Source organism: Monopterus albus, unplaced genomic scaffold (genome assembly GCF_001952655.1).
Source record: "Monopterus albus unplaced genomic scaffold, M_albus_1.0 scaffold328.1, whole genome shotgun sequence".
Lineage (NCBI taxonomy): Eukaryota > Metazoa > Chordata > Actinopteri > Synbranchiformes > Synbranchidae > Monopterus > Monopterus albus.
The window spans coordinates 98,797-111,365 of NW_018128208.1; the positions used below are offsets into that span (position 1 = coordinate 98,797).

Sequence of the window (12,569 nt, forward strand, 5' to 3'; positions counted from 1 at the left end):
CCCCCCATATCCTGTGAGATATGTGTGTGAGCCTGAGAGTGAATGCACAAACCTGTAGAATGGAGTTTGCAGGCAGAATCCTTAGCTGACAAAATTAAGTTTACGAGTACAAATACAAATGTACGAATTTTAATAAATTAAGCGTACAGGCACAAACCAAAATATACAAAATAGAAATTAAGTGTACAGATACTAACCTCTGTTTCGAAGCACCCCTTTTCTGAATAATATTCCATTTTTATGCCTGCAGTCCTGCACAAACCTGTTTGTGTGTTTTAACAGAGTTCTATTATCTGTCAAGAAAAGGCATTTTTAAAATGTTTAATTTAGTTACGTCAAGTCCATAATTTGATGTTTTTCCTTTAATTTCCAGAAATTTCTGGGGCTGGACCCTGTTATTTGACTATTCAGATATTTGTTAGTTGAGTAGGTAATCGGTTTTTAATTTTGATGAATGAACCTTCATGGTCTCCCTGTCTCTCTGTAACCAACTTGCGTGAAATAAGTGCAAAAACTAAAAACGTTCTCCTGTCATGTAGCTGTGCGTTTTAGTTTTATTGTATTTTATTGTCTGTCGAGTTCAGGGCTGCAAAGCCAGGTTTCATTCATAATGAATAGCACCCGTTACTACCCCAGCTTCTTGAATCCCTAATGACTCGTTGCACTGTAGATGCACAGGGCTCTCTCTGTAGCAGCGTGCATTACTTAACTCTAATTGTATTAACCATTTGCATTTGCTACCTGTACATAGATTATATACATACTTGTTTGCATTCATTTCATGTTCCACCCTCACCTGCATACATTTATTCTTCTTTGTTTCTGTTGTTATTTTTCTCCGGCCTTCTCTGCTCCAGTTGCCTCACTTCAGTGGGTTTGAATGTTGCCCAGTCATCTGACTGGAGTTAGTCCTCACAACAGTCTGGGATGGCAGTGGCGGCTGATCCACACACCCACACCCACACCAAGAACAATACCTTCTTTTTGCTGACTCGAGTAGGGGAGTCCATGAAGTGGTTTCAATTTCTGAACCTCTCTGCCAGGAGAGAGCTTGTCAAGGCAAACACAAAAAAGGTCACGTACAGTAAACACAGAGCATCGTTTTAAGTGTGTCCCAGTCCTAGACTTCATTATGTTAACATTTACAAGAGTCATGTCCAGCCCAATCCGACTGGCGTCAGCATCCTATGAGTCAGGAACAGAGCTTACAAATGCAAACGAGTATCTGTTATCCTAATCGTATGATGGCAAATACCAGTAAGTGATGCGAGCGCAGCTGCTTTGAATCGGAAGCATTTTGCATGTATTTTAGGATGATATTCCAACTACACAGACCTGTGGTGCATTTAAGTGTTGTTGTAGATGAAGAGATCTTCCTTGACATATTATAGAAAAGCATCAAAGGAAAATGATCGTGCATTTTCACACAGTTACGTAAATTGGTTTACTAGCTCTAATGTAGGTCAGTATGTGCTTTACCAATGTATTATTTAGAAATGAAAATATATGCAAATGTGGCAAAGCTTATCAAGGAATATGAGAGTGTTAAACGGTGAGGGAAGCACATGATCAGGACCTACTTGGTGTCCTTTTCTTGGTGTCTGACTTCTTTGTGCATATGTGTGAGTGTTTAACTCGTAGAGAGTGACAGATGTGCTCAAAGAAATAAATCAATCCTGACTATTTTAATATTTTGTGTTCTACAGCTCAGAATGTGACGTTGGAGGACATCCTCTCTTCCTACAAACAGGCCTGTCAGAAGCTCAACTGTAAACCCATACCCAAAGTGCTCAAACAGATACAGGTAAGACTGAGCTTAACACAGTCACATGGAACAAAATATCAACACACAGACAACAAAGTCTCAGGATTTTGTCCTTTTTTTCTCTCTTGCCTAGTTGTGGTTGTTTTGTAACTCAATTCGTCTGCTGTTGGGAAAGGAAAATGTTCAGTTCACTCAGTGAGGAAAAGCGGAACATGTACGAAGGGGATGAATGAGAAGGCTGTTTCAACTTGGAATTACATTGTTTGTCACCTCTCATGTAGCTTGATATTCCCCTCCTAACCCCATTGACAGAGTGGAAAGCAGTCTAAACCCAGACATACTGGGTTTTTCCTTATCTTCAGCTTTTCCTTGTCACTGCTATCACTGTTGTCATGAAGCTGCTGCTTTTTGATGGCAAAGCTGGTGATGAACCCAGGTTTTTGTAGTGATGTGCAGCCTCCTGTTAAACAATGTGTATTATTGTCAATAAGTTATTCAGATCATTTTAATCATTTGAAGTCAATTTTCAGCAGAAAATCTGATGTATTTTGTCAATTAGTCAACAACCACTTTGAAAGGTGGAGTGAAAAGCTGTGATAGAGAGGCAAAGAGACAGTATTGTTAAAACAGAGATATCAGAGCATATTTTAAACACTGACATTTCTCTTCATGAAAAACTATAGTGTTCTCAATTCTTCATATTAAAAGTGCCATAAAATGTTGTTTAACAAGTGAAAAATGAAAGCTAGAGAGAGAGAAATACAATACCTTGCTTCTTTCTCACCTCCACATATCTATCATGGAGTGTGTGATTGGGTTGAAGAAAACGGTCGACACAGACACCCCTTATGCAGTGTTGGAATGGCGTCGGGGGAGGGTGTTTCTACACAATCCAGCATGCAGTGCGGAAAGTGATTAAATTCAGCTATATATACGACTATATATCTCAACAGTAGAAACTAGTCTGCTTGTGGCCATGCTGGGCTGCACCGTGTACCCAGGAGCTGTAGAAGATTCAAGATTTTTATTTACCATTTATGCATAAACACACAGTCTAGGCATGTAGGAATTCTTGTGCAGCTCTCCTTTGGAGTCAGGTAAGGAGTCGAAGGCCAGATAGAACACTTAGTCTTAAAATAAAAAAGTTACATCAAGGCAAGTATTAAAAACCACAATACACAAAAATAGGGTAATAGTATTTTCCCCAGTGAACTTCAAACATCGCACTTAGTAATTCACATAGTGGAGTTGGATATGGCATTACGCTTGGTGAGGTAGTGAGGGGTTACTGCACATGTCTAGTTAGGGGTTATTGCACATATATTCCCACATTTGTATTTGCCATCAGTCTTACTGCGGCAGGGAAAAGGCTATTGTAAAGTCTTCTGTGTGTGATGATACTGTCCGCCCAGTGAGGAAGTCCTATCAGCTCCACCCAAAACTTCTTTGTAATTGTGAAGGTTCCTGTTCATAAGGTTGAACAAAATCTTGTTCCAAAAATTACATCCTAAATCTTCATTCTGGTGATGTTAATGCAGTTTGAGGGCATGGCATGATGCACCATGGCATGACCCCAGACAAGTGCTGTGGTTATATCCTGTAGAGGTGGGGCCGTTTTCCTTTTTCCGCAAGGTGGTTGTCACTCCCTACTCACGGACAACTTTTTTTTTTTTTTTTTTTTTTTGCTTTCTCTTGCGGGCCAGCCAGCACAGTCATGTGTCCCATAATCCCTTTGTAGTCTTCCAGTTCAGTTTGTTATATATTTCTCAGTCTTGTGCCTTGTATGTATAAAATATGATTGAATGGGTAGAGAAAGTGAAAATAGCATTTTATTAAACCACCTTCTCAAGCAGACAGTATTTCCACTTCAGGGCATACTGCCCTAGAATTAAAATGACTGCTGACAACATGACAATGCATATTAAAATGTTTTTTTCATTTGAATGTGTCAAAAAAAAATTTAATATTCATCTGTCTTTATCTGATCTCGATATGAGGATCATATGTTATTGTACAGTTTGGGAAACTCAGAAACATTGCTCACATACTGTAACCTGGGAGTCTATGACTGTAGGCACAGCCAGGGTGAAATAGAAACAAGTAAGCTAACTAGTTTCACATCAGTTCAAGCAGTGGTCAACAGTGATTGGCCGCGTGTACGAAGGTCAGTGCTATCGGGTCAAAGTTCAACAAATATGAACTTTTGGTGCTCCCCAGCACCGCAACGTCTGTGCAGAACCTGGTCAGTGCACCACATACACACAACAGCAAGGTGTGCTTTAGTCGTTTTCCGCAATAATGTGAACACACCATAATTGGTTCCCCTTTAGTTGTACTGAGAAAACGGAGCCGTAAGCAGCACTAGCCTTTGCAGCAGGGACACATTAGCACTTTCTTCTGATTGTTTTGTTGCACGTCACTGTAACACACACTCATATAAACCCTTAACTCTGGCCTCTCCACTAGAACTTTGCACTTTTGTGCCTGCAGGTTTGTTTCCATGTGTGAGTGATGATGTTAAAACAAAGAGACTGGAAAGAAATCCCCACACTCCTGGTCACCTGAGAGACAAAGAGCTGGGTTAGGATCTCAGCTACTTGTGGAAATGCACATCACTGGGCTGAGCTATTGCTGTGAGCTTCACTGAGTCCTATTCTCCGGGTACATTTCCACTGGGAGTTGAATCACCCAGGACTCTTGATCACCACAGACTTGTCCCACCCTCTCCCTCCACTGCCTTTTTTTTTTTTTCTTTTTTTTTTTATTACTCACTTTTTGTGATGTCTGGCCTTTCTCCGTGCCCCCTAATGCTGTAGTCCTTTGGTCTGCTACAGCTCCTTCTCATAACTGCTTAGTCATCCTTGCAGTAGCCAGTCTCGTGAACCTGCCAGCCAGACCAAATGGCTGGCCAGTGAGATGAGTGTTAGCAGGAGGAATGCAGCCATTTACTGTTCTTTTCTTTTTAACTCTAAATGCTTTTTTTATTAAGTCTAACTGCACTGTGTACATGGCAGCCTGCCAGGAGCCCTACATGTTATGTAAATTTCTGACCAGTTGTTTGGCTGTGTTTATAAGGGTCACTATTTAGCAGATGTATGTGGAATGGAATGCCTCCTGTGCAGTTACTCCCACCAGATTTTTAAGACCTGAACACTTTGTAGTCCTGTGTCATTATTCTTCAGGGGCGAGTGGTTTCCCCATTATGCAGTCTCTCTCACACACAGCTAGGGTGCACGCTCACTGTCTCTAAAGGCTGGTGGCGAGTCATATCTTATAGGGAGTATGCAGTAAAGGCTCATTTGCTGCACACACCACATTAACACGTGCTGTGCTAACACCTACCTAACAAGGGCTGGACTCTCCGAAGTCCACATTTAGACACTAAATATGTCAGTGGGCTGACGAGCCATTTCAAAGGCATCTCCAAATGTTGCAGAGAAATGCGGTCTTTTTTTTTTTTTTGTACAGATATGGGCAACGTAATCCATAGCCAGCTACCAAAGGGTATATTGAACTGACTTAAGTGACAAAAATCTGGAAATGTCACATGACTGGGCCCCTGTCTATTTAGAACAGTAAAATGCCCTCTACAAGATTAAATAATGGAAACCGCATATAAAGTCCAGTTACTGTTCTCATGATCACTGTTTATATGTTTAATCACAGACTTTTAAGTTGTATGGATGCATCTACGATTAACCTGGTCACACAGTTTGGATCGATCAGTAGTCTGGATCATAAGCTTTCTGGTAGTTGGCTTTTGCAAAAAATAAATAAATAAATAAATCTGGACTACGCTATATTCAGAGGTGTTTCTATACTTTTCTCCTCCCAAGCTATATACATTAGAAGGTCAGAAGATTAGGAATACCTCTGAATATAATGTAGTTCACTACAACACCACCTCAATAATAAACATGTAATTGAATTTATACATTTGACAATTTCAACAGAAACTAAAACTTTTTGAGCTTCATAAACACAGATGTTAAGGTGTAAGTGTTGACTTGAATTGCATACAATTGTACAGGTGTACCTAATAAAGTGGCTGGTCAGTTTATAACATGTTACGCAGACACAGTATAGCAAGACTCACTACAGCATGTAATGAACAAGATCAGAAATGGAGTCACTAGCTCAGTTTAGTCCACCCACAACACACACCCATATCACCACCATGCATGGAGAGGCACATGGTGCGTCATGGACTATTTTGGGTTCTGGCAGCTCTGTCAGAGAAGTACTGACACTGATAAAGTCATTCTCACTGACAGGTGCCCAGGTTATTTGTAGGTGAACACTGACTTGCTGTTAAATTGCCCAAAATGTGTGACTGCTTGTGTTTGCAGAGTCAACTCCATCTGCTGCTGTTGAAGAATATCCAGTACAACACTGAAGTGCGCCATATTTCCCAAAAGGCACTGAGAAAATGCAGTCTAAATCTTTCATGTATATATATGTATATTTTTATATTAACCTGCCTAAAGTGAATGGTGCAGTCAGTTTCGCAGATCACTTACCTTTATAACTTCTGCATTGCTTTATTTAGTCTCATTGTGTTTTAATAATAGTGGTGCTTTTTAGATGTGGCATTTATCTCATAACCTCATTGTATTTTGGGGACCTGTTTAGTCATGCAGGAGGCCATGAACCGTCAGTACAGCTAAACCAGCAATCTGTATGTTCAGCCACACACAGAGAAGTGATTGCAGTGTGGCAGGAGTACAGAGGTTATGGAGTTCATGCTGAATGGACAGGCCAGTCAGCTACACCAAGGGATTTGTTGCTACATAGTTTTGAGGGCAATGCTCAGTTTTCTTGTTTGTGTGGGTGGCTGAGTGTTTTACCAGGCCAAGAGGTTAAAAGACTTTCCTCCTTTTGATGTGTGAGGCTGTGGCGGACTACATCACAGAATAGATGACATGTTTATGTTGAACACCCACGCCAACAGTACATGTTCAGGTTTACAGACTCATCTGGTGCATAAAATGGAATCATCATTTGATAATGATATTCACTTTTACTTTATGTTACACACACAAGGAATTTGTCTCTGGTACAGAACCAAAGCAGCCATCTATGGCGCCAACTCAGGTGAAGCTTAATTTTACTCCTATGTCCCTGTTCACCTTTTTGTTTCCCCCTCCAAGTCATTCAGATCTGATCTTGTCACAAATTTGTGACCAAACCAAATGTGTTTTTTGAGATCGGATCTGGACCATTTGCATGTGTGGTCCTAGATCTGATTCATATCTGGCCTTTGTCAGATCAGGATTTATGTGGTTTTTTTAAACGGTTTCCTTCTCTGCACATGCGCATATCGCCTGTCTTCATCATTCCTTGTCAGCCCCTCACAGACGATTAAAAAAAAAAAAAGGAGAGCAACAACAGTGACGGGCCTCATTGGTGAGACGAGGACATTTTATTTTTGTTGAAACTAGAAGAAACGCATCATAACCAAGCTGTTTGTGAGGGAATTTCCGCGTCGCACAAATACATTTTTTTTTATATGCACATGATGATTCACATTTCATTTACATAAATCTGTGCATGCATGGCAGCTCAACGGTGTTTCACCAGAGCCAGATATATCACTTGCAGGCGTGAATGTGAACCACAAACAAAAAAAGATCAGAATTCATCATCAAGGCATGTAACATGAGCTTCACCCAAGTTACTGAACTTTTTCACCCATATTAAAGTTATTTTCCAAATATTCCCAGTGATACTAGAACTCAAAGGCACAATGATGTAGTGTGAACACACCATGTGAGAATTTAGTGAAAGGTTTGTCTCATTTGATCTGTGTCTTGTCTCCAGTACTGTTTTATTGAATTAGCTCTTTTGTGATGTGTCAACATGTGACTTGCTTCTATGGGGAAATACACAAATTAAACTCCTATTGACACTGTTTCGTTTTGTGTGTGTAGGAACTGAAAGACCTGACTCGGCGAAACGAATGCTTAGATCTAAAAGGTGAGCACCAAAGCACCAGCCTAGCAGTCAACACTGTAAATTCAACTTGTAGGAATCAACCAAACCATCTTAATACTTGGAGAAACATGTTTACAGTTTCACTTAAACTTTGTTTAATATAACATAGTTCATAGTGTGCTGCGACAAAATGGTGAATTGACCAGACTTGTGTGTGTTTTTAGGTGAGAAGCTGGACCACAAATCATGCGAGTCTCTGGAGGAGATTTTGAAGAGGGTCCAGTTTAAAGTGATAGACCTGGAGCAGACCAATCTGGACGAAGATGTAAGTAGATCTCTCTCTTGTTTTTGTCACTGTTGCTTTCTGTCTTGCACTCTCACTGCACTGACAGGATGTGGAGTGTTTGTCATGGGTTTTCTGATTACTGCAGATGTCCACTTGTGTAAACACCATTAGGGAGTTCTGAGACCTGCTGTAGACACGCACAGATACAGTGACACAGAGGGACACAGGCCCTGACCACTTCCTGTCATATAGATCTCCAAATGTAATGTGCAGTACCGTATCACACACAGACACAAGCCCTACTTTTAGCACAGTCACACAGGCCAAGTGTCTTTGGGTTAGGAAGGGTCCCTGCTCATTACTTTAGTCTTGTCTGACAAAGCTCTGTCAGTACTTTGACCCTTGAACCACAGAATTAATTTAGGCCATGGGTCTCCTGCTGGGTTTAACCACCCATTAGATGGTGTGAAAACTGTAGTCCATTCCTTAGAGATACATGTGGACTTTGGATATTTGGGCAGCTGCTGTGTTACCTCCAGACTGTCAGTTAAGTATGCATTTTGATGGGGTTTTTTTTTCATGAGTCAAAATGAAGCAAAGATGCCCTGTGGAGGTTTTCACTACTATTAGCACTATAGAGCAATGTCTTAAAGCAGTCATCCCCATTTTGTTTGTATTGAGTGCACAGACATGATGACACCCTGCTCATACATGCATGTATGAGCAGGGTACACACTCCAGTTGCTTCACTGACTTCATGCACCCTGCACCATTTGTTTTCCTTTGTTCTGTTTAAGGCTTGTCCATTAAAGTCTGCAAAATTGAGAACACTCATCCACCTTTTTGAGGAATTCACACAACCTGACTGCACCAAAGATATTCCACTAAAAAGATGATCTTTGGCACAATGTTACATTCGCCGTTAACTAGTCAACTGTGTGTTGTAGATCATTAGTTATTCGCAGTAACACACATTTGTTATACCTCAAAGATACACGGAGTGTAGTTTAGTGAAAAGCTATCCAATATAACCTAAAAACTCCACATGATACCTTTAGAACATCGAAGTGTCTAAGAGGGACTATCAAACAAACCCACATGAACTCCATCTGGAGGCCAATAAAACAGTTGCTGAACAAATATGAATTGAACAAGTTGAAAAAACTCTTGAACCATTCTTGTTTGATCATTGATTTATTAGCAGGCAGTAACAGTGTCTCAGTGAGGAGCACGATTACATAGCATAAGTACATGTGTAGTGTCCTTAGCCACTACAGGGCTGGCATCTTCTTGTTCTACTTTACTTTGGAGGTGCCTTTGTTTATTCTGGCGTTCTCCCATTTTCTAAATTAAGAATTATCTATGTTGAACTGACAAAAAGTTGGTGTTCACCTGTGCTAGCATTGGGCATTTATTCTCTGTGGAATGATTTTGCCCACTTACATTCAGGAATATTTTATGATGTAATCAAGATCAAAGATTTTTATTGTCATTTCACTATATGTGCAGGATATACAGAAAAACCAAATACTGTTTCTCTCTCACCTAATATTGAATGCCCATACCATTTAAGAAACTAAAATAGAATAAAGGTTGAATAAAAATAGAATCTGGATAAGTGGAGGAAAATGGATGGATGGATAAAAATAGAATGTAATAGAATAAGAAAACTAAATTTAAGTAATTAGGATAAAATTAAACGGTACAACCTAATAGGCTATGAGGTAATTTTACCTCATCCACAACTAGTCAGACATAGAACACCACATCAAGAGAAGTAAGGTGTAACCTGAAAATGGCAACTCCAGTATAACAATGTCGCCAATACAACAAAGAACCGAAGTACGATATAATACAATAATGAGGAATTCACAGGCCTTTTTAACACACATTGCAGAAAACACCAGAACTCCCCTTAAAGAGCAGTGACTCCTTAAAGGTAGGGTTGGCAATTCTTTTGATGGCAATGTATACATTAAATGCCCTGTTAGCACCAAGAAAAAGATTCATCATCTGTTGCAGCAGCAGGGCTGAAAAAAGCCTGTCCAGTAATTTTACTCTTTCCAAGCAAAACCATTGGATGGCTTACCTACTTGTCACCCTACTTCCTACTTGCGCACAATTTGCTCTTGCACTTATTGTGCGAGCCCAGAGTCTCCCACAAGGCCAGGCAGGCAAATATGTTACTGCTTTGTTTTTATAGCTAAAGCTAGCGACCTATGGCAGAGAAAGTACCACAACAGCTTTTGGCCATAAATGAAGACCGTATTGAAGAAAGTTACAACTAAAAAGAAGTTTGATGCTGCAAGAAGTAAAACCAGAACTAACATTGGTGTGGCTTTTGAACGACAACAACAACTGAGAGAACAAAAGGGGCTGAAAAGTGACGCCATGGTGGGCACATTTCTGCTTGACAGGTAATTGTCGGTTTTGTTTTGTTTGGGTTGCATTTGTTTATTTTCCTGAAATCTAAGTAGTCAGGCAGCACACGTTGTGGTGTTTCTTGGGTTTTGGAGGAGTGGCTTTGGAGAGAAGTGAGAATGAAAGGATGGGCTGAATTTCCTGTTGCTGGTTTTTCCAGGAACACCATAGAGGCCATGCAGGTTTTCTTATTTATACAAGGTTCAAGCAGTTACATTCACAAAGAACACTGTATGTGTACTTTGTTAACAAATGTTTGTTATAGAAAATACAAACAACTTAGATGTGCACACAGGCACATCAGCGTTTCAAATAGTCCAAACATGCAGAGTGACGTATGCACTTTTTTCCCACCAATCATGGAGCAGCTGAGTGAGTCAGTGACTGAATCTGAGACAAGTGTCTCGCTTTGGGCTCAAATAAAATGAGATGCTGAACAGAGAATTATTGAGGAAGCGCAGATGTTTAGGGCGAGAACAGAGGAAGGTGGGATAGAAAAGATATCAAATGTAGAAGTGAGAGGATGGGTTCATCTTTGAAGTGAGTGTGAGAGAGTTATAGCAGATAGCTTGATTTGGCAGTGCATCATAACTGCAGCAGTGGCCTGTTGTTGGAATTGATATGGGAAGATGAAAGGAGAAAAATCGTTGAGGAGAAATGTTGAAAGAAGCATAGGGAGGAGCAGATGTGGGGTGTACTAACATTGCTGGCTTTTATTGGGCTGGCAGTGACTCATCCCCCCACCCCCGTAGATAAACACACTTGTGTATACTCAGTAATGTCTTCCAGCACACATACACACAGACACTCAAAGGGGTAAAGGTTATAAGACGCGATGCAGCAGTCTGTCTGGTTTTGTTACTTCTCATCAGCCTCAACAGAGGATAAAGTCACTCCCATTAAAGTTACTCCCATTTTAATTTGGATCACTTCCTGCATCTGGCAGCACAGTAGTAAATCCATCACCGGCTGATGATTCTGGTGATTTTTGCTTCTCATTATTACTGAGTGAAAGACAGAAGAGAGAGAATCCACACATGAGACCTACAGTAATGACTCAGTCGCTATTTTTTGTTAAAATGGGCTAGTATTTATAATGTCATCAAAGCAAATAGGGGATTAACACAGTGAGACTTTGCTTTTTTTCCCATTACATTTTATATCTTTGTAAACTCAATATTTTTGGAATTTTGGCAGCTGGACAGGCAAAAAAAAGACATTTTAAAATGTCACCTTGTGATCTGGCAAATTTTGAGGGGCATTGCCTTGCAATTTTTGGGGTTTTTGTAGAACAGACTCTTCACTGACATGGCACATTGTTATAATCTTCAGTTGCAGCCATTGGAATTTTAAGTACACTTTTGATGTAATTAAGTTGAACTATGAATTGTTTAATAAATAACGGTAATTTTACTTCAGAGACAGTACTTTTGTTCTTGATACTTGAAGTACATTTTGCTGATGTACCTTTATTTAAGAAGACCTGAAATAGTGTATCTTTATGTTGTGGCATTGGCACTTACGTAAAGTATGTGAAAACTTCTGCCACTGATTGCTGCCTGACTCTAAAACAAACATCCTTCAGTGGTGCATCTGGACAAGAGGCGCTTTCACTTGTTCACTATTTTTAATTCTGCTCAAGCTGGTTTTTCATTTGCAACAGTAGACAGTAGCCCATACAGGTGTCTCTTTACCTGTCGAAACACCTCAGCTGTCCCGAAGGGCTGTTACCATGGCACCTACTGCTGCTGAAGGCTGTATCCTGCAGCATCCCTTTCAGGGTCTTGACAGAGTGCCTGGGTGTGAGCCTTCTTTAAATGTTTCTCCTATTCCTTCTGGCTTCTGACTTTCTCTCTCTGTGCTTTTCAGGGTGCATCAGCTCTGTTTGACATGATCGAGTATTATGAGTCAGCCACACATCTCAATATCTCCTTCAACAAGCACATTGGCACACGGGGATGGCAGGCCGCAGCTCACATGATGAGAAAGGTGAGAGCTCATCCTCCCTTACAGTGGATAACATCATCAGCAGAGGAAAAGGATAGGACATTGTCTATGGAAATGCAAAAACACAGCAATCCGTGAAAAAAATCTTAAAGTAAGATGTTTATTTGTCCATATACACAGTGCCCATGTCACAGTGAGTGGTTCAGAAGCTGCATT

At 40.4% G+C, this 12,569-nt stretch overlaps 1 protein-coding gene across 2 annotated transcripts in view; it reads left to right on the forward strand.

Annotated features, from left to right (window-relative positions):
* The window catches only part of ppp1r37 (protein phosphatase 1, regulatory subunit 37), a 39,131-nt gene that overhangs the window by 17,893 nt on the left and 8,669 nt on the right, over positions 1–12,569 (forward strand). For both annotated transcript variants that reach the window (XM_020624488.1, XM_020624489.1), the window contains 4 exons: positions 1,707–1,804; positions 7,696–7,741; positions 7,924–8,024; positions 12,276–12,395. In XM_020624488.1, coding sequence (XP_020480144.1) covers positions 1,707–1,804; positions 7,696–7,741; positions 7,924–8,024; positions 12,276–12,395 — 365 coding nt within the window. The remainder of the gene's footprint in view (positions 1–1,706; positions 1,805–7,695; positions 7,742–7,923; positions 8,025–12,275; positions 12,396–12,569) is intronic.